At 38.5% G+C, this 26,164-nt stretch overlaps 1 protein-coding gene across 2 annotated transcripts in view; it reads left to right on the forward strand.

Annotated features, from left to right (window-relative positions):
• GATD3 (glutamine amidotransferase class 1 domain containing 3) overlaps positions 1–4,339 on the forward strand; it is a 30,045-nt gene extending 25,706 nt beyond the window's left edge. For both annotated transcript variants that reach the window (XM_043997234.1, XM_043997235.1), the window contains 2 exons: positions 2,595–2,751; positions 3,242–4,339. In XM_043997234.1, the coding sequence (XP_043853169.1) occupies positions 2,595–2,751; positions 3,242–3,370 (286 nt within the window). In that variant the 3' untranslated portion in view covers positions 3,371–4,339. The remainder of the gene's footprint in view (positions 1–2,594; positions 2,752–3,241) is intronic.
• The last annotated feature ends 21,825 nt before the right edge of the window (positions 4,340–26,164 follow it).

Raw genomic sequence — 26,164 nt, forward strand, 5'->3', positions numbered from 1 at the left:
AGTCATTTTCCTGTTGATGGACATCTACTTTACTTTGTTTCTAATTTTTTGCTACTACAAAAAGTACTGCTATAAATATTTTGGTTTATTTGGGCATTTATTATTGGTTTTGATCTCCTTAACATATATGCCTAACAGTGTGATCTCTGGGTCAAAGGATATGGACATTTTAGTCACTTTCTTAATTTAATTTCAAATTGTTTTCCACAGGGGTTGGGCCAATTCGTAGCTCCACCAACAATACATCAATGTGTTTAGTATCCCATAACACTACCAGCATTGACTATTGCCATTTTTTGGTTATTATTGCCAGTTTGCAAGGTGTGAGGTGAAACTTCAGAATATTTTAATTTGCATTCCTCTTATTATTAGTGATTTAGAGCCTTTTTTCAGTAGTTGTTACTATGCAATTCTTCTGAGAACTGTTTATCTTTGACCGTTTATATGTTTTGGGAATGGGGATATTCACTTTTGATGGGTATGGGTTTTTTTTGTTTTGTTTTGTTTTTTGATCATAAGTCTATATTCTTTGCCTTCTGAAATATAGTATTGGCTGCTCAATAATGTGTGATCCTTACTATAGCTTTTAGGTATTTGAAATTTTTTCTTGCCTTGTAGTATTTTTTTCTTTGGCCTGGAAGCTATGGATTTTAGTTCCTGGGAGTTTTGGGGTTTCAGGAAGTGACTTGGTGGATTTTTCTATTTCCTGTTTGTCCTCTGGTTTTAAGAGATGTGGGCAGTTTTCTTTATGATTTAGAAAAATGTAATGTTTAGGTTCTTTTTGCTAGTACAGTGATCTTAAATATTTTTCCTTGTTTAAATCTTTTTACTTGTTTTTGCTGTGAGATACCTTTATTCTTTCATATTTTTAGTTTTTAAACATTCTTTTAATATTTCTCTCTTTTTTTTCCCTTATGAAGTCATTAGTTTCTATTTGGTCCATTCTGATTTTTAGAGAGTTTGTTGCTTGGGCAAAGTTTTGAACCTCTTGTGCCTAGGTAGTTCCCTTTTCAGTTCTCTATTCTATCACTTTTGTTTCTTTTTAAAAAATTTTCCCTCTAGCTCTCTCATTTGATTTATAAAAACTTTTTATCTTGTCTAAAAATTCAAGTTGAATTTATATTCAAGGTGTATTTTTCTTTGAGTCTTTGCTTGTAGATATTTTGGAGCCATTCTCTTCTTCTGGGTTTGTGTAGTGAGCAATCCCTGTCATCATAATATCTTTTTATGGTGGGAATCTTTTTTTGTTTGTTTGCTTATTCTTCTAAATTTCAGACTTTAGATTAGGGTAGGACTTTGTATATTCTAGGAGGAAAGATCTTGGCTGATCCCACTGCTATTTTCTTGGGATTCTTGTGTGTTGTGTTATTCCAGGCTCTTAGGGATAGCTCAGTCTGGGGACCTGCAAGCTTTCAGGACTCACAGAATACACTGATCCAGGGCTGGTTTGATTGCTGCCCTTCTGGTTTGATCTCAACAAGTTCCTGACCTGGGTTTCAGTCTAAGCATCCGAGACTCCTGCTGGATTGCAGTCCTGTCAGCAGCCGGGATGCTCTGCTACTTCAGAGGAACAGACCTGTAGGCTCCCCTTGGTCTAATGTTCCTTCTCCAGACTGAGAGTGTGCTCTAGTCCTGGGCTTCAAGCCATATAGTTACTACTTGCTTTTTGCTCAGTACATAGCCCAGAGCCTAAGAATTTTCCCTACCCTGGAACACTGCCCCTGGGCACAGTTTCTCTCCTCAGATCATCCTTCATCAAAGTTGTTAGTTAGAACCTATTCCCTCAACCTGCACTAGTTTATGGTACTCCAGTATGGTTTCATTCCCCATTCTTGCTCAGTACACAGCCTCTGCCATCTTTCATCCCCTGGACACTAGGCTGTTTTGATGCAGCCAGTGTTCCTGGTCAGACTTGGCTACTTTTTCTTGTAGTTCCCAATCAAGATTTAGTCTAGTGCCTTTTCTATTTCTTTTTAGAAGAATTGTGTTGGGGGATGGGGAGCTTGCTGTGTTTCTTTCTGCTACTCTGCAATTTTGTCTCTCCTTTCAAGAGATGGGAAGAGGGGAAGGGAATTAATGTTTATTAGGAGTTTACTCTGGAGGAGGAAATGGCAAACCGTTCTAGTATCTTTGCCAAGAAATCCCCAAATGGGGTCACAAAGATGAGGACATGATTGAAAATGACTGAACAGTGGTGCATACCAGGCCCTATGCTAGGTGATTTACAAATATCTCATTTAATCCTCACAATAGCTTTGGGAGGTAGGTGCTGTTATTAGTCCCATTTTACAGTTGAGAAAACTGAGTCAGAGAGTGGTTAAATGATTTACCCAGGATCACACAGCAAGGAAGTGTCTGAGGCTGCATTTGAACTCAGATATACATTTTAATCTACCAAAGATATTCACTCTTGGAATTCTCAGTGAATAGAAAAGCTTGCTGTTTTTTTCCTCTATGCATGCTCCTGTGAGAAAGATGAACTGATTTTTAAAAATGAATGCATTGTGGACTGGTAAATCTTTTGCTGCATCTCCTTATATGAAAGTAGCTATTTAATTAAAACCCTTACTTTTTGTTTCTCATTATTCTTTCAGCTTGTGCTGCATTTCACCAGTTCTTGCAGCCAAAGTACTTCAGGGTACAGAAGTGACGATAGGACATGAACAAGAAGAAGATGGGAAATGGCCTTATTGTGGGACTGCAGAAGCCATTAAAGCCTTAGGAGCAAAGCACTGTGTGAAAGAAGTAACTATATCCTTTTTGGCTGTCAGGAAAGGGTACAGCAGCTGTCTGTCCTGTGGCAGACACTGCCACCATAAGCAGAGGTTAAGGTGTAGCAAAGTGGATTAATTACCTTGGGCCTCTGCCTTTGGAGAAGGCCTTATTCTACTTTGGGATTCAGGTAAGTAGGGAAGGGAATAAGTATATATAATACCTACTATGTGTGGGTGCTGTGCTAAGCCCTTTGTAAATATCTCATTTGGTCCTCTCAACAATCCTGGGAGTTAGGTGCTTTTTAATCTCCATTTTACAATTGAGAAAACTGATGCAGAAGTTAAGTGACTTGCTCAGGGTCAGACAGCTAGTCAGTGTCTGAGGTCACAGATCTTTGTGATTTCGAGCTTAGTGTCACTTACCTGCCTGTCATGGGATTGTCTTCTTGTCTTCAAATATCAGGCACCTAAAGTAGTTAGTAAGTTGACTGTTTATTGACTTTTTCTTTTCCATAACTTCTCCTTACGAAGCTCATGTGGACACCAAGAACAAGGTAGTCACAACTCCAGCCTTTATGTGTGAAACAGCATTGCACCATATTTTTGATGGGATTGGAGTGATGGTACGGAATGTGTTGAAACTAACTAAAAAATAAGAACCTAGATTCTCAGTAGCAACAAAAGGAAGCCTGGTAACCTATATATTTTTTCTTGCTTGTTCATAAAGGTCTGACCAGATAGGCCAAAAGACTGTCTTTTTTCCTCTTCTGACTCTGTGATGAGAATTTTTTTTTTTACTGTTTCCTAAGGAGAGGACTTTTTAAGATGCTAATTTAGAGATGAGACATTTCATGCAACGTTTCTTTTGATTCTCTTGTTAGAGAAGGAAGGATTCCCAAAATTGAGAGTGATAATTGTAATGTGGTTTTTTTGGGGGGGGCGGGGGTGAGGCAGTTGGGGTTAAGTGACTTGCCTGGGGTCACACAGCTAGTAAGTGTCAAATGTCTGAGGTTGGATTTGAACTCAGGTCCTCCTGACTCCAGGGCCACTGCTCTATCTACTGCGGCCACCTACCTGCCCCTTGTAATGTGTTTTTTACAACATACCTCTTAAACTAAAACTCAGACCAGCTTTTTCTGGATGGCAGTCGAATAGAAATAATATTTTCCAATCCTAAATTGAATCTATTATATTACATTTTATTATTTGGAAGTAGAGGGATATAATGTTTAGCTTCTCATCTTTCAAATATAAATATAAATGGAACCAGTAAAATAAAAGAATTAAAAACTTTGTGTTTGTGGTTTTGTACTGATGTATATGATACTGTAGCACAAAATTCCTTTAACCAGAATGTTTTTAATTCCTCAGTGAAAGCACATTTTAACAACTTTGGGCCTTCTGATACAGTGATAAATATGGTACCCAGAGTGTGTTCTTTTAAGTGAGTCTCAATTCTTCATTGTAGATATTACCCCATACTCAGGAAGAAGAAAGGGAAATTGCAGGTCTTTAAATCTTTTCTACCAGCTTCCTAACCTTGTTAAGATTTCCTGACAGTCATTGTACAGTTGGCTCAGATCTCCAAACATGTAAAAACAAAATAAAATTTACTGATGCAATTACTATTGCCATGACAATGTCTTCTCTTCTTTTGTTTTCATTGTTGGTTATGGAATCTCCTTTCTATCTTTTCTTTCATTAAAACACGAGTAAATAAACATACATTAGTAGGTCTTCCCTTAAGCCATTACTTCTTAGAATTGAATTCAATTCAGTAAAATTTATTAAGTGCCCCTGTCTGCTAGGCACAGTGCTAAGCCCTGGGGATACAGAAAGAAGCAAAAGGCAGCCTGTGCCCTCAAGGAGCTTACAGTTTAATGGAATAGCTAACATTTGTGTAGTGCTTACCCATGGTAGGTATTGTGCCAAGTGCTTTACAGGATTTCATTTGATCCTCTCAACAGCTGTAGGAGGTAGGTGCTATTATTCATCCCCATTTTACAGATGAGGAAAAGGAAGCAAACAGAGGTTGTGACTCGCCCAGGGTCACACAGCTAGTAGGTGTCTGGGACTATGCACTGCACCACCTAGCTGTAGGAGCCTCTTGATAATAGCAGGAAAAAGGGTATGATGTTTTTGTCTACAAGTTTCCTTTGTATGTGTTTTTGTGTCTACCCCAAGTGAGTACCCATGTTAATTTGTTAGAATGAGTTAATGTCATCTTTAGTGACGTTTCCCTGCTTGGAAGCTGAGCCTTCGTTGCACAGGGAGTCATCTGAGTAGGACTTAAGTGGAGTTTTCCTATATAAACAATATTGTAAATGGTCACTGGTCCCTGAGTTCAGTCCACAAATAGAGCATGTATTAAGCACTTAATATGTGCTAGGAACTGTGCTTAGCATTTTGCATGCAAGTATGAGCAGGTAAGACAGCCCTAAATGGGGGGAAGACAGTACACAGAGCAGTGCTAGACAGTGCCTGGAGGTTCTGTAGAGGATCCCATTATTCTCTACTACCTGAGCTTGCAACCTATGTGTTATTCTCAATTCCTCCCCTTTCTTCATCCTTACTTCCTCATTTCAAGCAGTTGTCAAGTGCTGTCAATTAAATGTTCCTTTGTAATATCTCTTGTATATGTCCCCTTCTTTCCTCTGACAATACCACTAACCTTATGCAGGCCTCCATCACTTTATAACTGAGCTGTTGCAAGCCTTCTAGTTGGTCTCCCTGCCGTTAGCCTCTCCCCACTGTAGTCCATCCTTCACTTAGCTACCAGGGGATCTTCTTAAAGTCCAGGTCTGACCATGTCACACACACACCCCAATCATTAATCTGCAGTAGCTCCCTATAACCTCCAGGATGAAATATAAAATCCTGTTTGACTTTCAAGTCCTTCATAACTTGGCCTCTTCCCACTTTTCCAGTCTTAACACTGTACATACTTAACCCCTACATATACCTTCATAGACTTTGTGATCCAGTGACACTTGCCACTTCATGCACATGACACTCCAGCTTACTGACTTACTGCATTTTCACTGACTAATCTTCATGCCTAGAGTTCTCTCCCTGCTCATCTCTGTCTCCTGGCTTTTCTGTCTTCATTCAGGACCCAGCTAAAAATCCACCTTCTACAGGAAGCCTTTCCCAAACCCTTTTAATGCTACTGCTTTTTATTTATTATCTCTGATTTATAATGCACATATCTTGTTTGTCCATAGTTTGTATTGTAATGATTGGAATGACGCCACCTACTGGAGACTTGCTGTGGAGAGCTCCACCATGAGGAAAATGCCTCAGAGGCATTGTGGCTTTTCCTTGGCGTCAGGAAATGACGCTTGCTCATGGGTGCTGTCTATCAAGTCTACCAGCCAATCAACTGGAGGAGCCTCCTATGGTCTGGGAGGAGACAGGAAGGAGGAAAGGGAGCCTGCGCAGAGAGCGCGGGCCCTTTTGGCTTCCGGACTTGATGGTGGTGGCGGCAGAGGACTTCACAGGAGATTTGAGGAAAGATAGGAATGCCAGACTGTTAGAATTCTGTTCTCAATCTTTTTCTTTCTATTTTCCAATAAACCCTTAAAAACCTAAACTCGTTTTATCAGTGATTTTTAGTCAGTTTCCCCCAAACTGGGGGAACACATTAGAATCCACATTTAGAATCTTAAATTACACAGTTTGGCTGACCACGAAGAGGAAAACCGAACGTTCATCTTCTGATCTTCTGATTGGGTAAGATTTCCCCTCCCTTGTCCCCTTAAATTGGAAAGAACTACCAAGTATAGGCTATTTTAAATTTCAAATGAATCTTTTAAACACCCTAAGTACCCCTTTTCTAGCTTTACCTTCACTAATCAAAGATGTTGGCCAGCTTGAACTTGAATATATTTTTATTACTCTTTGTGGTTTTGTGGGGCTTTTTGGTGTGGTATGGAGAATTTGGCATGTCCTAGATAATGTTAGAATAAAGATGATTCCCTGGGATTCCCCATTAGGAAAGCTACTTATGGATTGGAATGAGGGAAAACTTAGACTAAATACAACCATGACCAGAGGAGAGCTTATCAGACTGTGTTTTATGTGGCATGAGGAATTACAGGAAGAATGGCCCAAATATGGGTCATTTGATCCCCAAACATTGAGGCATTTGCAAAGAACCCTAAGTAGATGTCCACCTGAACATTTACGTTATTGGAAAATCTGGGCCAGAGCAAGTGAAAATTATCATACTAAAAATATAAAACGAGGAAAATCCAGGCCCCAGTTTACATCTGAGTCTGCCACCCAAACTGAAACGATAGACTGGCAGACAGACATGGCCTGCCTAACCGAAATGCCCAACAGAACAACTAAATCCAAGGCCATTCAGACTGAAATTCCAAATGACCCAACTCTTATTCCCTCACCCTCTACTTCCTCCATGCCAAACAAACAAATAAAGAAAGAAAGAAATGATTTCCCTGTAGAGGAGACAGAGAAAGTAAAAATATTTCCCCTTCAAGAGATCCTCGCCCATGGTCAAAAAGGTACTATACGTAAGCTCAGACAATACACACCTTTTACACCCAAGGATTTGGCTTTATGGGGACAAAGCACTCCTAAATTTGATGAAGATCCCACAGCAGTTATCAGGCAGTTTAGAGCAATTTTTAGAGCATATCAGCCCACTTGGAATGATGTTACTGACCTTATGGAAATAATATTGTCCCCAGGAGAAAGAGCAGATATAGTAGCTGCAGCAAACAGCCTGGAAGCCACGGGAAAGGTTGATATTGGGTGGCCTATTCAAGACCCTGACTGGGACCCCAATAACCCTGAGCATTTTGATATGTTGAAAGATGGAAGGGAAACATTGCTGAAGGCAATGGAATCCTGTATTAGAAAGACTGATAACTGGCAAAAATTTATAGATATAGTTCAGGGACCTGATGCTAGAGAACTCCACATTTTCTACCATAAAGAACATTATGACAGCATTAGAAAGATCAATGACAATTCAGAAACCCCTGCCACTTTGGCTTGCAGAGAATTGGGGAACCAGTTAAAACAATGTGGCATACCCCAAACTCTAGCAGCTTAAATACCTTATAATTTAACAAGCATTTCCTTCTACAGGCAAAAGCACTGAAGCACATGGCCTAGTTTTCTGGCCCACCTCAACTATTTTTTAAAAATTCTTTTGTTTTGACTTTTGAAAGGCACTAAAAAAACCTGGAATTCACCACACCTTTAAGTTCTTTAAAAGCACAAAAGGGTGCTTAGCGAATCTTTTGTTTTTTATTTTTATTTTTGGTTTTGCTTTGTTTCTTGACTTTTGTTTCTTTTGCTTTTCTTTAAAACTAAATTTTATAAACTAAGTGATTATTCAAAGACATTTTAAGTATATGCTGTGGGTGAGGCTATCGGGCCTCAGAAGCTACCAGAATTCTTTTTTTTTACTCTTTCTTTTTGAGAGAACCATGAGTTCTAATGAGTTTTGTTTTATTTATTTATTTTTTCTCCTTTCTCTTTTATGTTGTTCTGTTTAACTAAAAAAGACCAGAAAGGGTTATTGAACCCTATTGCTTGATACCTCACTGAAAACATTGAATATTGAAATCTTATTTCTTTTTGAAAAATTAATCACCACTTTAAGTATCTGCTACTGTTATACTAGAGAATTCATGTATAAGATGATGTGGTTTACTAGCTAAAAGAAGATTATGTGATAATGTCTAATGTAATCAGCTATTTACATTCGTTTATTATTTATATGTCATCATACTCTGGGTATGGTTTGGAATTATTGTATATATCACTAATATATTCTCAGTTATGCAGCATAGCACGCATTTTTACCATCATACTGTCTTTGGTGAAATTAATGAGATTTTGGAAGTATGGAAACTTATCATTTCAGAGACTAATTTGCTGTGAACTCTGATGCAGGCCCTGTAGAGAATATATGTGCAACAAAAGGAGAGACAGGTATATGTAAGTCCATGGTTTGCTTATGATGGTGACTATGTAGAGCACAATTACTAGGCACAGTCCAGTATTCATCCTCTCTCCCTCCTAATTTAACCTAATTTAACTGAACTTAATTATCTTTTTATCTCACTCAGTTGAACTCACCTGTGGCCTAGCACAATCACTGGCTGTCTCGGAACCATGAGATATGGTATGATAACCTTTCCATAACATTTTCAGGTGTCATGAACACATACTAAATTTGGCTTTGATCCAGACACATGGTGGTAAAAAGTGTTACACATTGCATAACTACCTCAACCCTCTATTACAAGTCTAACCATATAAAGGAAGGAATGTAATGGAATTTATTAATTTGATCATTGACAATGCTATGCTAAGGTTTAGTAAAAATACAGCAATTCAAACAGTTAAAGAAGAGAATCCAGCTTTCCAGACCAGAGTCCAGTTTCCTCCTGATGACATCTTACCACTTCAAGAAGACAAGAGAACTCAGAGACTTTATATGAACTGTTTTGCTTTGTTAGTTTTTACTATCTCCTTTCTGTTATAATATACATCATCTGTAACATGTACCCTCTGCAGAGGCCCTCCCTTTGCAAGACTAATGTCAAAGCGTCGGTTCATGAGGACAAAAAAAAAAAATCGCCCCTCTGGACAAAACTTTTCTCTCTTCCTTTTCTATATTATTGTTCACATATTATTAGTTAGCAATAGTTATTATATTCTTTTTACTGTTCCGTCAAGGAAACATTTTGTTTCTTGAGGAACAACAGGGGGGACTGTAATGATTGGAATGACGCCACCTACTGGAGACTTGCTGTGGAGAGCTCCACCATGAGGAAAATGCCTCAGAGGCATTGTGGCTTTTCCTTGGCGTCAGGAAATGACGCTTGCTCATGGGTGCTGTCTATCAAGTCTACCAGCCAATCAACTGGAGGAGCCTCCTATGGTCTGGGAGGAGACAGGAAGGAGGAAAGGGAGCCTGCGCAGAGAGCGCGGGCCCTTTTGGCTTCCGGACTTGATGGTGGTGGCGGCAGAGGACTTCACAGGAGATTTGAGGAAAGATAGGAATGCCAGACTGTTAGAATTCTGTTCTCAATCTTTTTCTTTCTATTTTCCAATAAACCCTTAAAAACCTAAACTCGTTTTATCAGTGATTTTTAGTCAGTTTCCCCCAAACTGGGGGAACACATTAGAATCCACATTTAGAATCTTAAATTACACAGTATGTTGTCTCCCCCATTAGAATGGGAGCTCCTTGAGAGCAGGGATTGTTTTTTGCCTTTCTTTGTATCTTCATCTCTTAGTTCCATGCTTTGCACATAGCAAGTGCTTAATTAATGCTTGTTGACTGGCCAGGAACCCACCCATATGAAGAGGGGGCTACAGGATGGATACATTTCTAGAGTGAGAAGAGAGATGGAGCAAAGCTGGAAAGTTTCAGAGTCAGGAGAGCAACTGGGTTATAAGCGACCGTGGTTCAAAGAACAATTATTTTCAATATTACGTAAACCTTTATTATAACAAAAGGCACTCTTCCTATCACTATCTTTGCTAGAAATATGGCCGAGGCAAAGAGGAGAAAGGAAGATGCAGACTAATATCCCTAATGAACACTGATGCAAAAAATTTTAAATAAAATACTAGCAAGTAGGAAGGAAGGAAATCGGCATTTGTTACTTGCCTCTTATGTACCTGATATTGTGCTAAGCACTTCACAAATGTCTCATTTATTCTTCACAATAATTATAAAAGGTAGGTGCTGTTATCCCAACTTTATAGTTGAGGAAACTGAGGCAGGCAGCAAAATGACTAAAAGTGAAGTCAAATAGACTAAAATAGAATTAGAAAGAACTGTATTCTATGACCATGCTGAATTTATACCAAAGAAGCAAAGTTGGGTCAACATAAGGAAGACAAAAAAACATCATAAGCCACATTAATAACATAAGAACCCTATGGTTAAATCAATAGATGCTGGAAAGACTTGAGCAAATCCAGTACTGTTTCCTTTAAAAATTTTAATAATTATAGGAATAAATGGATCTTTCCTTAAAGTAGTAAATAGTACTTATCTAAATCCAAGACCGCATATATATAAAATGTATAATAATATATATGATAGAGAAAAGTTAGAGGCCTTTCTAATAAGTTCAAAAATTAAGCAAAGATGCCCATTTTCATCCTTAATATTTAACATAGTTCTAGAGAAATGATAGCTTTACCACAAGAAAAAGAAATTGAAGAAATAAGCATAGGCAAAGAGAAAACAAAACTAGTCCCTTTTTGCAGATGATAAATTGGTGTGCTTAACCCTTGGGAGTCAAATAATAATTGAAATAGTAACTTCATCAAAGTTTCAGTATGTAAAATACATCCAAATAAATCAGTATTTCACTTATCATTTCAGTCACTTTCCAGTTGTGTCTGATTCTGACCCTATTTGGGGTTTTCATGGCAAAGATACTGGAGTGATCAGCAGAAATAACTATAAAGAGAAATCCTGTTCAAAATAATTACTGAAGGTATGAAATATTTGGGAGTCTATCTTCCAAGTTTCACCCAGGGTCTATGAATCTAACTATAAAAAACATTGCAGAAATAGAGAACTTAATATAGCTGAAGAAATGTTAATTGTCTATCAGTAGGTCAAGCCAATGTAATAAAAATAACAATGTTACCTAAATGAATTTATTCCGTTCTGCACCAATACCCCTCCCCCCGCCCCGGCAAATATTGTATAACTCTTGAAAAGGTAGTAGCAAAATTTACATGGAAGAATAAAAGGTCAAGAATCCCAAAGTGGGAATAAAAGGGATCTATCAGTATCAGATTTCAAACTAGTAATAAAGTAGCAGTCATTAAAATGGTTTCATCCTGATTTTTAAAAAAAGGATCAGTAGGACAGATTATACAACATAGAGAAGCAAACAGAAATGTCATTGTCAGATAAAAACCAAAGACCCCAGCTACTGAAGAAAGTACTCACTATTTGACAAGAACTTCCAGGAAAACAGGACACCCGTCTGGCAAAAATTAGGTTTAGATGAATACCTCACATGATACACCCAGATAAACTCCAAATGTATCCAAGATCAAGATGTAAAAGTTCACAGCATAAATTAGAGAATCAACAGAGAAATTACCTTTTGGATCTATAGAGGGAGTTCATGATGAAACAAGGAATGGAGAGAGGATCACAGAAGAAAACAAAATTAACAATTTTTGATGACAGCTTTTTTTTCCCCCCTAGAAGTTTGGCTATAAAATGATGAGAGATTTAGAACAGTATCTTGAGGGGAAGATAGAGTCAAGTGGGGATTTAAAAAATTTAATATTTCCCCCCAAATATATGTAAAATAATTTTAATATTTTTTTGCTAGGGCAATGAGAGTTAAGTGACTTGCCCAGGGTCACACAGCTTAATATTCTTTTTCTTTGTTTTGAGTTCCAAATTCTCTCCCTCCCTCCCTGACCTCACCCCCCATTCTTGAGAAGGCAAGCAATTTGACCTATGTTAAAACTTGTGTGAAGTCACGCAAAACACATTTCCATGTAAGGAAAACAGATAAAAAACATTAAAAAAATAAAGAACTATCTTCTGTCTGCATTCAGGTTTTGCCATTTCTTTTTCTGGAGATGGACAGTGCGTTTCATCATAAGTCCTTCAGAATTGTCTTGGATCATTGTATTGCTGAGAATAGCTAAGTTATTCACAGTAGATCTTCATACAATATTGCTGTTACTGTGTATAGTGTTCTGGTTCTGCTCATTTCCCTGCATTAGTTCTTGTAAATCTTTCCAGGTTTTTCTGAAAGCATCTTGCTTGTCATTTTTTATAGCATAATGGTACTCCATCACAATCATAGACAACTTGTTCAGCCATTCCCCAATCGGTGAATATTACCCTCAATTTCCAATTCTTTGCCACCACTAAAAGAGCTGCTATAAATATTTTTGCATATATTTTTGGGTTTTTTAAAATCTCTTTGGGATACAGAACTAGTAGTGGTATTGCTTGGTCAAAGAGTGAAGCATGGTTTTGTAGCCCTTTGGGCATAATTCCAAATTTCTCTACAGAATGGCTGAATCAGTATACAACTTCACCAACAGTGCATTAGTGTTCCAATTTTCCCACATCCCTTCCAACATTTGTCATTTTCCTTTTCTGTCATATTAGCCAGTCTGATAGGTTGTGAGGTGGTGGCTCAGAGTTGTTTTAATTTGCATTGATAGTGATTTAGTGATTTTTTTTTCATATGCCTGTGGATAGCTTTGACTACATCATCTGAAAACTTCATATCCTTTGACCATCTATCATTTGAGGAATGGCTTATTTCTATAAATTTGATTCAACTTTCTAAATATTTGAGAAATGAGCTCTTTATCAGAGAAACTTGATATAAATTTTCCCCCCACAGTAATAATACAGTTGAAGGGTTTTTTTTAAAAAAAATTTTTAAGGATTGAGAAGACTTGGGTATGTTTGTAGATAGCAGGAAAGGGACCAGTAGATAAGCAGAGGCTGAAGATTATAGAGAGAGGGGAGATGATGGTGGGGGCAATCTACTGAAGAATTTAGGAGATGGGATCAAGAGTACATATTAAAAAAAAAAAAAAGACAAGCAAACTAGAAACAATTATAGGAAACCTGAGCTTGCTCTGAAGGCTGTGTGTCTTTCTCTTGAGTAATCTTGTGGCAAGTCTCCAAAGCTCTGTCAAACAATCAGCACTGGGCTCCAGCCACATGGACATGCTCAAGTATCAAATGCTAAGAATGCAGGAGCCTGACCTCAAGACTTGGGAACAGGCTGATGGCTGGGATCTTTCAGGGGGTGGAGATTAGGTGGGGGGTGTTCATGGTGGAGGGGTGGAGAGTTGTTTTAGTTAAAGTTGTTTACCACTTTGCTTCAATTGGCAGTGCTGTAATCAATAACAGAGCCGCTGGGACATGACACAGCACTAGGGCTGAGGGAAGGGATTTAACAGGCATCCTTCTGGTGCCCTACTTCCTGCATACAGGGAATGTTCTTAAATGCACAAAAGAGTGCCAAGGAAGCATACAACTCAAGTGACAGTTTTGAAATTTTAAATACAGATAAGGTTCCCCAAGAAACAGTACTTGATTCACAAGTCACATTGCTTTAGCACTTTAAAACTTTGCTCACAACAACCGTCCAAGGTTGTATTATCACCCCCACTTTACAGGTGAGAAAACACACTCAAAGCTGCTAAATAGTTTTCCCAAGTTCACACAACTAGAAAGGTGAGCCTGGCCTCCCCCGAGTACAAGTTCAGCATTGACTCTGTATACCCTATTCCTCTACTTAAGGTTTTCCTAGATTATGGACTCTATCCATGGTAAATAAATCACAAATTCACTCTAATTCCTATTCTGAGTTCCCCCTACTTGTACTATCTGACTTGCCTAGAATGTTAAAGTCATTGGTTTCCTGGAGGGAAAAAACAATTGGAGAAAGCAGAGGAACAAAGTGCTTCTAATTCTCAATTAATTATTAAGTACCTACTTTACTGCTGTAGGCATTGATATAAGAGGTAGTTTTCTGTGTCTTTTGAAGATGAAGCTGGCCCAGAGGAATAAAATTCCAAAGGTGATCCTCAAACCTTATTTTACTTCACTTTTCCCACTAAACTTCCTTTTAAAAAAAATAGAATTTGGCCAAGTCAGTTCCTCTTTCTGGGCCTCAGTGTTCTCCTTTTGTACAATTAGTGGGTCAACCTAAGTGATCTTTACAGTACCTTTCAGCTCTAGATCTGATGGTCCTATTTTTAGTGTTGAATGAGAAGCATTTTCTGCCACCAGAGGGTGGTGATAGAGCAATTTTGTTGCTTATAAGACTTCTGTGAGCTGGACCCTTGTTCCCTGCTGTGTTGATGCCCCCCGCCCAGGAAACAGTGCTGAGATTGGTCTCATGGGTATGGGGGAAGGACCTGCCCTTTGCAGGACAACCCTTATTTCAAACTGCTCTCTCTTTGCCTTCAGCTCACACCCGTCAGGCTCCTCATTGTTCTTTTATTTTCCCCTTCCAGGCTGCCCATAGTTTCGTAGATCTGGAATTGGAACTCGAATAGTCCTTAGAGATCACCTTGTTCGACCCCAACAAATGAGGGAACATGACTACACAGGTAGAAACTTGCCCATGGTCACATTTATTGATGTTGTTCAGTTGTGTTCAACTCTCTGTGACCCCCCCCCCCCCCATTTGGGGTTTTCTTTGCAAAGATACTGGAGTGGTTTGCCATTTCCTTCTCCAGCTCATTTTATGGATGGGGAAATTGAGGCAAACAGGGTTAAATGACTTGCCCAAGGTCACATAACTAGTAAGTATCTAAAGCCAGATTTGAACTGAAGATGAGTCTTCCTGACTTTAGAACAGGTACTCTACCCACTGTGTTCATCCAAAGTCACATAGGTAGGTAGTAAATAGTAGAGTCTGGATTCAAACTATTCTGACTCTTAAATCTACCACTCTTCATTACACTACAATGCTAATTTTCACCTCATGTCACCTTAATGAATACGATGGTGGTGAGGAAGCACAGTATAATTTGCCTTCAAACCCACACCTCAGTTTGGTTCTGGCTTCTCTAGGGATAGTTTCACTTACCAGTAATTTCTGTTGTGATGAGAAACTCTCTATTTCCACTGAGTCTGTAAGTAATATTGGGGCATATTTTCTAAAGAAATCCTTGGTTGTTACCAAATTTGAGATGGCTTTTTCCTGTACAGGTCTTGTTCCTACAGATCCATCATGTCGTTGGTGGGAAAGGAGTGGGTGGGTAAGTATAGAGTTATCCTCCAAAAATTACTTGTAGCTTAGCAGAGATATTTTGGCAGCCTGTTACCAGGGATTTGTCATCTGTTGGGAATGTTTAGTGGCTATCCTCATCTTCCTTCAGCTTAAGGGTAGAATAGTCACAGAGAAGATAAGGAAATTAATTGTGCTTTTGAATCTCACCTTGCCCATCCTCTTAATCACTTCTGTTTCATGTTATCTTTTAGAAAAATATCAGGGCATATATCATTCAACACTCAGTAGTTAAAACATTTATTATTAGCTTCTTTTTTGCTTTGTTTTGGTATTTTTGCAGGACAATGAGGGTTAAGTGACTTGCCCAGGGTCACACAGCTAGTAAGTGTCAATCAAGTGTCTGAGGCTGGATTTGAACTCAGGTCCTCCTAAACCCAGGGCTGGTGCTTTATCCACTGTCCCACCTAGCTGCCCCCTATCATTAGCTTCTTTAAAAGTGTTTTCTGCTGTCTCTGAACCATTTCATCATAAGGCAATATAGATCTGGATTATAAGTACAGTTATGAGTTGGCAGTGCTTTGAAAATTAGAGTGTGTAACGATTGGAATGACGCCACCTGCTGGAGACTTACTGTAGAAGAGTTCTGCCCATGAAGCGAAGGTCTTTGAGGGCAAGACCAGGAGTCTTTTCTTTGGCGGGGAGGAAGTGACGCAGACTAGTGGGAGGAGGAAGGAAGAGACTGGCGCAGATAATCTGTTAAGGGCTAAAATTCTAGCTAAACTGTCTAAAATATCTAATGAGTGGTCGCCAATAAATTATAAGCTTTAGCAAGAGTTAGACTTTTAAGCATTTATTAAGGAGAATAAGAATTTGGTAAAGAGAGAGAGAAAGGCCTAGATTTCTATCTATTAAAGGGAGAGCACATTTTTAGCTCCCTTCTCCACCAGAGTCCAGAGGCAAGAACTCCAGAGTCAGCGCCAGTCTCTTCCTTCCTCCTCCCACTAGTCTGCGTCACTTCCTCCCCGCCAAAGAAAAGACTCCTGGTCTTGCCCTCAAAGACCTTCGCTTCATGGGCAGAACTCTTCTACAGTAAGTCTCCAGCAGGTGGCGTCATTCCAATCGTTACAAGTGTGAATACACTCTTTCCCTTCTACATCTCAGGGGTTAGGGACAAGGCACCCCTATGATCTGGAAAATCTGTGTGAATTTTTTTTGGCCCTTCATACCAGAGAAGAAGTCTGAATTTTTGTTCTTTTTCTTTTATAGGGTGTTTACATCACCTTATTGTAAAATTTAGGTTAAGTATTTGGTCATAGGCTATATAAAGGCCTATGTTACATAAAAATACTAACCTTTGTGTGTTTGTTGGCTTTCCATGTTGTCTTTGGCTTCCACAAAACTCCCCCAAAATGTCCATTTAATTTCTTATGCCAGCCCATGATATATTGAAACCTAGATGGGGAAGGTCACAATGTGGAAGGAATAACTGAACTACCCTCTAAATCTTGAAGGCCAAAGGAAGCTGAGAGACACCTCTGCTTTTCCTAATACACCGACCAACTCCTAAAATGCTTTAAGTGTAAGTGTGAGTTATTAGTGTTGTTACTATTACTGTTAGGAAATTGGGAAAACCAATTAGCTAAGATAATTAAGGCTAACAGCATAATTATCAATATGTGTGTGTATAATGCTTTGGTTTCAAAGTATCTCATGAGGTTCATATTATCTATTTTGAATATATATGTATATGTTGTTTCCTCTGATAAGAATGTGTCTCTCTTTTTTAAAATTTCAAATTCAGTATTTTATTTTACCCCAATTATATGTAAAAAAAATTTAATTCTTTTTTTTTTTTCAAATTTTGACTTCTAAATTTTCTCCCTACTTCCCTGACCTCCACCAATCATTGAGAAGGAAAGAAAATTGATATAGGTTATACGTGAGCAGTCATGCAAAACATATTTCCATGTAAGTCACGTTGTAAAAGAAAGCACAGGCAAAATCCCCCCAAGAAAAATAAAGAAAAAATGTTTCAATATACATTCAAATTCCATCAGTTCTTTTTCTGGAGATGGATCATACCTTTCTTCATAAATCCTTCAGAATTATCTTTGATCATTGAATGGCTGGGAGTAGCTAAGTTATTTACAGTTGATCATCATACAATGTTACTGTTACTGTATACATTGTTCTGGTTCTGCTCATTTTACTTTGCATAAGTCTTTCCAGGTTTTTCTTAAAGCATCCTACTTGCCATTTCTTATAGCATAATAATATCCCATCACAATCATATACAGCAACTTGTTCAGTCATCTCCTCAATTTCTAATTCTTTGTCACCACTTAAAGAGCTGCTATAAATATTTTTGTACATATAGGCTCTTTTCCTTTCTGTTTTTTTTATCTTTTTGGGCTATTGTGAGAATTGGAATGACACCCCCTGCTGGGAGGGACATTGTGAGCTCTGACCTGAAAAGAAACCATGTGACTTTAGCATCCAGAAGTGACCTTTCCTGGGGTTTTGAAGGTCAGATTGGCGTCAGGAAGTGATGTTTGCTGCCCGTGGGTCCTGTCAATCAGTGCTACCAACCAATTAGCTAGGAGCTGTGTATGTGGATGGCCCTGTTTCCTGTTTCACAGGAGGCTTCTGGGAGGAGTGAGGCCTTTCATTTCAGGACCTCAGCTTGGTGGGAGGACAGATGCTGGGCTCTCTTAGATTGTTAGATGAAGTTTGCTTTTTATCTCTCTGCACTAACTTCTGATGCTCTTTAATAAATGCTTAAAAGTCATTAGATTTTAGACATCATAGCTAGAATTTTAGGCCCTCACACTATAAAACTAGTAGTGATATTGTTAAGTCAAAGGGAGATACATGGTTTTATAGCCATTTGGGCATAATTCCAAAATGCTCTACAGAATGGCTGAATCAGTTCACATCCCCTTCAATATTTGTCATTTTCCTTTGCTGTCCTATTAGTCAGTCTGATAGGTGTGGGATGGTAACTCAGAGTCATTCTAATGTGTATTTCTCTAATCATAGTGATTTAGAGCATTTCTTTTCATGTCAATTGATAGCTTTGACAACTTCATCTGAAAATTGCCTGTTCACTGAGCAACGGCTCTTATTTCTATAAATTTGACTTAGTTTTCTATATATTTGAAAAATGAAGCCTTAATAGGGATGTGGGTTTCTTGAGATAAGGGACTGTTTCATTTTTGTCTTTGTATCCCCAGCACCTAACTCTCTCTGCCTTGCACAGATTAGGCACTTAGGGTTGAATGCTTATTGATTAATTAACTGATTGATTTAAGAGAATAATATAAATGTCAGTTTTACAGAAGAGAAAAACTGTGGCTCAGAAAATTTAGTGACTTGTCCATGTCCACAGAATCAGTCACTAAGTTATTGTTCCAAATTTTCTATCCTCAGGTCCAATATAGAATTTTTCTTTTTTTTCTTTAATTTTTTTAAATGAAAAAACATTTATTTTCTCTTTCACTCTACATTAAAGGAAGAGAAAAAGAAAATCCTTTATGAACAGGTAGTTTTCTGATGAAGAAATCAAAGCTATCTATTCCCATATGAAAAAATGCTCTAAATCACTATTTATTAGAGAGATGCAAATTAAAACAACTCTGAGGTACCACCTGACACCTGTCAGATTGGCTAAAATGACAAAAAAGGAAAATAATAAATGTTGGAGAAGCTGTGGAAAAATTGGAACACTAATGCATTGTTGGTGGAGCTGTGAACTGATCCAACCATTCTGGAGAGCAATTTGGAATTATGCCCAAAGGGCTATAAAGCTGTGCATACCCTTTGACCCAGCAATACCACTTTTGGGTCTTTCCCCCAAAGAGATCATGGAAAAGGGAAAAAGACCCACATGTACAAGAATATTTATAGCTGCTCTTTATGTGGTGGCAAGGAATTGGAAGTTGAGGGGATGCCCATCAATTGGAGAATGGCTGGACAAGATGTGGTATATGAATGTAATGGAATACTATTGTGCTGTAAGAAACGATGAATAGGAGGAGTTCAGAGAAATCTGGAGGGTCTTATATGGGCTGATGCTGAGTGAGATGAGCAGAACCAGGAGAACATTGTGCACAGTATCATCAACATTGTGTGTTGATCAACTGTGATAGACTAGATTCTTCTCACCAATCCAACGGTACAAGAAGGTTCCAAAGGACTCATGATGGAAAAGGCTCTCCAAATCCAGGGGGAAAAAAGGAAACTGTGGAATATGGACGCTTATTGGACCATACTATTTCTTTTGTTTTTGGTGCTGTTTTTCTTTTTTGAGGTTTTTCCTTCTTGCTCTGATTCTTCTTGTATAACATGACTAATGCAGAAATATGTTTAATGTTATATATCAGATTACCTGCTGTCTAGGGGGGGGAGGGAGAAAAATTTGAAATTGGAAATCTTATCTAAACAAAGGTTGAAAACTTAAATTAATTAAAAAAAAAAAGAAAAGAAAATCCTTGTAAGAAATGTCCAGTCAAGAAAAAATAAATTCCTGTATTGGCCAAATGTAAGTGTGTGTGTGTGTGTGTGTGTGTGTGTGTGTGTGTGTGTGTGTGTGTGAGAGAGAGAGAGAGAGAGAGAGAGAGAGAGAGAGAGAGAGAGAGAGAGAGAATCTGCACCCTGAGTCCAGTATCAAGAGGTGAGTAGCATATGTAATCATTGGTCCTCTGGAGTAGTAATTACTGTTTGTATTGATCAGAGTTATTGGTGTAGCTAGGTGGCGCAGTGGATAGAGCACCGTCCCTGGAGTCAGGAGTACCCCGAGTTCAAATCCGGCCTCAGACACTTAACACTTACTGGCTATGTAACCCTGGGCAAGTCACTTAACCCCAATTGCCTCACTAAAAAAAACCGAAAACCAAACAAAACAAAGTTATTAAGTATTTCACAGTTGTTTGTCTTCTCATTATGTATTATGTATCAATTCATACAAGTTTTCCCAGGCTTCTCAAAAACTGTTTCCTTCATCATCATAACACAATAGTAATCTATTATATCCACAACTTGTCCAGCCCTTCCCCAATTAATGGGCACTAGCATCCCCTTTGGTTTCCAGTTCTTTACCACCACAGAGAGAGATGCTTTAAAAACATTTGTTTTTGGTGTATATATGTTCTTTTTCTTTTCTTTGTTTTTTATTTTTGGTATAGGCCCAGTAGTGGTATTGATTTTGTAACTTCTTAGGGGCATAGTTCCAAATTGTTTTCCAGAATAACTGAACTAATCAATCAATCAATAAACATTTATTAAGTGCCTACTATATGCCAGGCACTGTTTTAATCACCCATTGATACAAAGAGAGCAAAATAACGTCCCTGTCCTTAAGGAGCCTGCAAGCTAATGTGGGATGGCAACATGCAAACAGATATATGAAAAGCAAGCTATATACAGGATAAATATGAAATAATTCACAGCTACACCAACGATCCATTAATGTGCTCATTTTTCTGTAACCCTTTCATGGTCATCTTTTGTCAGTCTGATATATTTGAAATGGAACCTTCAGAGATGCTTTAATTTCTATTTCTCTCATTATTAGTAATTTGGAACATTTTTATATGGGTTTTAATAGTTTTGATTTCTTCCCTAAAAAAACCAAAACAAAACATTGTTCATATCCTTTGATCATTTGTCAATTGGGTAAAAAACTTGTAGTTAGCCTTCTTTTATATCTATATCATCCTGCCTTAACCAGGAAGTAGTGCTAAGTGGCATCCAGTAATTCCTAACTCACTTTGAACCCAGGTATGAGTGGATGATACCATCCTGAAAAAAGGTAAAGCAGCCCAATCAGAAAAAGTGAAACCAAACATCTAAAGCAATGTCACACAAAAAAGAGGAAAGCAGATGCTTCACATTTCTGACTGAAATGTGGTTTATTTTTTATTTTTAAAACAATGTAGAACATGAACGGCTTGGAGTGATGGACCATGTCTTCCACATCCTCTGTAAATCCCCCTGTACCTCATATGTTTTTTCTTCATGTTAGAAGCTGATGCTCTGGATCATGTTTTTAGTTTTCTGACTGGGAGGAAAAGGAGTCTTTTGTTGCTTTCAGTGTTGTCTGCATTTTAAGATAGATCTTTGGGTTCAGTTAATACAGACATTTATTATGTTCTAACTATATGCAAAATACTTTGCTAGGAGCTAGAAGAATGTGAACTGGTGAAAATAGGGTTGACTAGTGTAGTCTCAACCTTCCAGGATGCCGATATGCTAAGGCTAATAAATTCAGGGGGCAGCTAGGTGGTGCATTGGATTGAGCACTCAGGTTTGCTATCAGGAAGACATCTTCATGAGTTCAAATCTGGCCTTGGACACTTACTAGCTGTGTGACTCTGGGCAAGTCACTTAACCCCATTTGCCTCAGTTTCCTCATCTGCAAAATGAGCTGGAGAAGAAAATTGCAAACTACTCCAGCATCCTTGCCAAGAAAACCCCAGATGGGGTCATGAAAAGTCAGACGTGACTGAAAATGACTGAACACCAGCAATGTTAGAGATTAGGCATGACCACCCTCTTACCCTTCTATCCCTCTAGCCTCTTCCTGGATGGTACAGTTAAAGTTCTTGCATCCCAGTGCCTAACCTTTAGGCAATTTAGAAAATAATCTCATTTCACTCATTCCAATATCTTCTCCAGTGGATGATAGGGCAGTTTCTTATCAGGACTAGCTTACTCTTTGTCTAAAAATTTATATAAGTTTGAGCCCCAAGGTGCACTGAGCCTTTGACTTGGGTATGACAAACTGTTGCACATTTACCCATCTGAAAGCCACCCTGCTGTATGTTACCTTTGGTCAAGGGCAATGGGGGAATGGGAGGGTGGGTGGGGACTGCATACTGAGACTGTTCCCCATGGGCATCCATTCTCTTCCTCGTGAGTAGTGATACAATTTTATTCCTGTGTGGCCCTGCTGTTCTTTATCTGAATGCTCCTGCACTACAGAGAGATCTTAAGTTTAGCTAAGACAAGGTCCCTACCCTGATGAAGTTAGGAGACTGTTACACATAATAGTAATAGCCAATTTTTTTTTTCGGGGTTGGTCTCAGAGTCAGAAAGACATAGCCATAATACAAAAGAATGCATGTTATGTCCATTTAGGAAATGCGACTGAGAGGTTCAAGGAAGAATTCAGGAAGAAAGCAGTCTAACTGGGCTTTAGAGAATGGGTAAGAATTCAGCAGCAATGGCAAAGGAGGTTAGTAAAGCATGGAGAAGTTCAGTTTGACTGGAGCATTTGTGCACACTGATACAATGAGACAGAGCTGGAAAGGTAGGGGTGGAAGATGTATGGAAGAATGCCTAACAGTCAGGTATGTGCTTTACTTGGTAGGCTCAAGGGAGCCATTGAAGGGTTTTGAGTAGAGGAGTAACTGTGCCCAAATCTATACTTGTGGTTCTGCCTTTCTGCCTTAAGACCAACGTGGCTACTTTCCTTCAAAAGATTTGTCCCATTTCTGCCTTCATGCCACATAACACAGGACTGTTAAATGCCTTCTGTAAAGATGTGTCAATTTCAATTACATTTTTTGGTCTGGAGTTATATTTTGATGCAGTGAAGACACTTTGTTTATATATGTCTATAGACATATGTAGACATGTAATGTTTATATGTTAAGATTTGTGCCAAGAATATATTTAATAAAAATTTAAATGACTTGAAAAAATAAGAATAGTTTTCTCCTGTTTTTGCTTTGTCCTCGGGTTTCATTACTTGAAACAATGCTTCATTGTGTTCTTACTGTGATTCTCTTCCGTACCTGCCTGCTATAATAAAAATCTTACAGGTGTACCTTTGCAGTCAGTGGATCAGATTAAAAATCCAATAAAAATATTGATCATATTCTAAGAGAACTCAGCATTGCAAGTAAACCAATTGGATATGAAGGTCATGGTCAGGTTAATGGGGTTGGTTATATTTACAGGGGAAATTGGGGCAATGATATTTTAAATCAAATATATGTTTAAATTATGGAGGGGACAATTTACTCATCATATGAAAGAATGCTAGGATGGAAATTGAGAGATCTTGGTTTAGCATACCAGATTTAATACTAACTAGCTATGTGACTGTGGGAAGATTACTTCCCTGCTCTGGGCCTCAGTTTCATCATCAGTAAAATGAGACAATTATACAAATATATTAGAGGCAGCCAGGTGATACAGAGGATTGAGCACTAGATCAGGAAGACCTCAGTTCAAATCTGGTCTCCGACACTAGTTGTATGACCCTGTGCAAGTCACTTAACCTCTGTTTGCTTATTTCCTTATCTGTAAAACGAGTATAACAGCATACCTCCCAGAGGATCAAATGAGATCATATTTGTAAAGTGTTAAGCATACAGTAGGTGCTTAATAAATAAATGCCTGTTTTCTTCCTTCCCAGATAATTTTTTTTTAGATTCTGGTTTTTAAAAAATGTATACATGTTTTTATTTACAATTTTTAAATAGTATTTTATTTCCCCCCAATTATATGTAAAGATCGTTTTCAACATTCATTTTTGTAAGATTTTGAGTTCCCAATTTTTCTCCCTTCCTCCTTTCCCTCCCTACTCCCAAAGCCAGTAAGCAATCTGATATAGGTTATACATTACAATCATGTTAATCATATTTCCACATTAGTCATGTTGTGAGAGAAGAATCAGAAAAAAGAAAAACCTACAAGAAAGAAGAAACAAAAAAAGGTGAAAATAGTATGATGCAATCTGCATTCAGACTCCATAGTTCTTTCCCTGGATGTGGAGAGCATTTTCCATCATGAGTCTTTTGGCATCGTCTTTTATCATTGTAATGCTGAGAAGAGCTAAGTCTATTACAGTTGATCATCACAGATGATTTCCTTGGTGCTCAATGGACTGCAGTGTCATTGTGAATTTACAGGGTGATATGGCAGCCATGGGCAGCTAGATGGCACAGCGGATAGAGCACTAGCCCTAGAGTCAGGAAGACCTGAATTCAAATGTGGCCTCAGACACTTGTGTTAACCTGGGTAAGTCCCTTAACTCTGTTTTTCTCAGTTCCTCATCCATAAAGTGAGCTGGAGGAGGAATGGCAAACTACTCCAGTATTTTGCCAAGAAAACCCCAAATGGGGTCATGGAAAGTTGGACATGACTGAAATGACTCAACAACAACAACATGGCAACCATAGAAGTGAATGTGACCTCCTCAGCCCTGGCCGGACCAGACGTAGAGTATGGTCTTTTGTTCCATACTCCATTTAAAAAGAACACTGACAAGCTAGAATGGGACCAGAAGAGGGTAATCAGGATTGAAAGAAGGCTAGACACCTTGTTATAAAAGAATCATTTGAAGAAAGTAAGGAAGCAATCTGGAGAAGAAGATTTGGGTGGACACAATAGCTGTCTTCAAGTATTTGCCATCTGGGAGAGAAATTAGACATTTTCTGCCTAGCCCTAAAGGTGAGAGCCAGGAAAAGTGTCTAGAAGTTAGTGAAAAGTAGATTTCAGCTCACTGTAAGGAAATATTTGCTAAGAACAAAAGTTGCCCATGAGTGGGGAGTGCCTCAAGGAGTAGAGGATAACTGGAAGATTTTCAGCAGAGAGACTAGAGTGACAGTCTGCCAGGCATGCCATAGATGTTGGACTAGGTGACCTCTGAGATCTGTCCCTTCCAGTTCAGCTATTCTGTGAGTCTGGGCCCTGTTTGGGTTCCTGGCATCATCTACCCTTTGCACAAGATCTTCCCAGCAATACTACTTTAAGGTTGCCATCTTTTCTGTGGTGCTGTTTTGGTTAGATCCTAGTAATAGCTAGCATTTATATAGTGCTTTAAGGTTTGCAAGGTTTATATATGTTAACTTACTTGAACTTCACAACAAATCTCTAGGGAAGGTACTATTATTAACTCCATTATATAGATGAGGAAACTGAGGCAGAGAGGTTCCATGACTTGGCCAGGGTCACATAGCTATTAATTAAGTGTCAGGCCTTCCTGCCTCCAGGTCATCTGCTCCATCCACTTTATCATAACATCATAAATTGAGTGCCAGAGGCTATTGAGTTAATTTCCTTTTTGGTGAACTTATATTTCCGTTTAGTCATATACATATACATATACATATACATATACATATACATATACATATACATATACATATACATATATACACACATACATACATTCATACGTACACACATACATAGTCATAGATATGTATGTGTATACACAGACACAGATGGAGAATATCAGAGCTAGAAGAGATCTTATTGTTGAGCTGTTCAGTCATGTCTGACTCTTCGTGACCCCATTTGTGGTTTTCTTGGCAAAGATACTAGATTAATTTTACATTTCCTTCTCCAGCTAATTTTACAGATGAGGAAAGAGAAGCAAACAGAATTGGTTGACTTGCTCAGGGTCACATAGATAGTGTCTGAGGCTGGATTTGAACTCGGGTCCTCCTGACTCCAGGCCTGGTACTCTATCCATCGCAGCACCTAGAAGCCCTGGAAGAGATCTTAGATATCCTCTTTGGTCTTTCTTAATAGATGAGGAAACTGAATCCCAGTGAGGTCAAGCACCTGTCTAGGATCACAAAGATAGTGGCATCACTGGGCCTGAAACTCCTAGTTCCAATGCTCTTCCCTAAGTGGTTTGTCTTGGATATTCCTATGCACTTAAGCAGTAACAGATCTGGATACCATGGT

Source organism: Dromiciops gliroides, chromosome 3, assembly GCF_019393635.1.
Source record: "Dromiciops gliroides isolate mDroGli1 chromosome 3, mDroGli1.pri, whole genome shotgun sequence".
NCBI classification, from domain to species: Eukaryota; Metazoa; Chordata; class Mammalia; order Microbiotheria; family Microbiotheriidae; genus Dromiciops; species Dromiciops gliroides.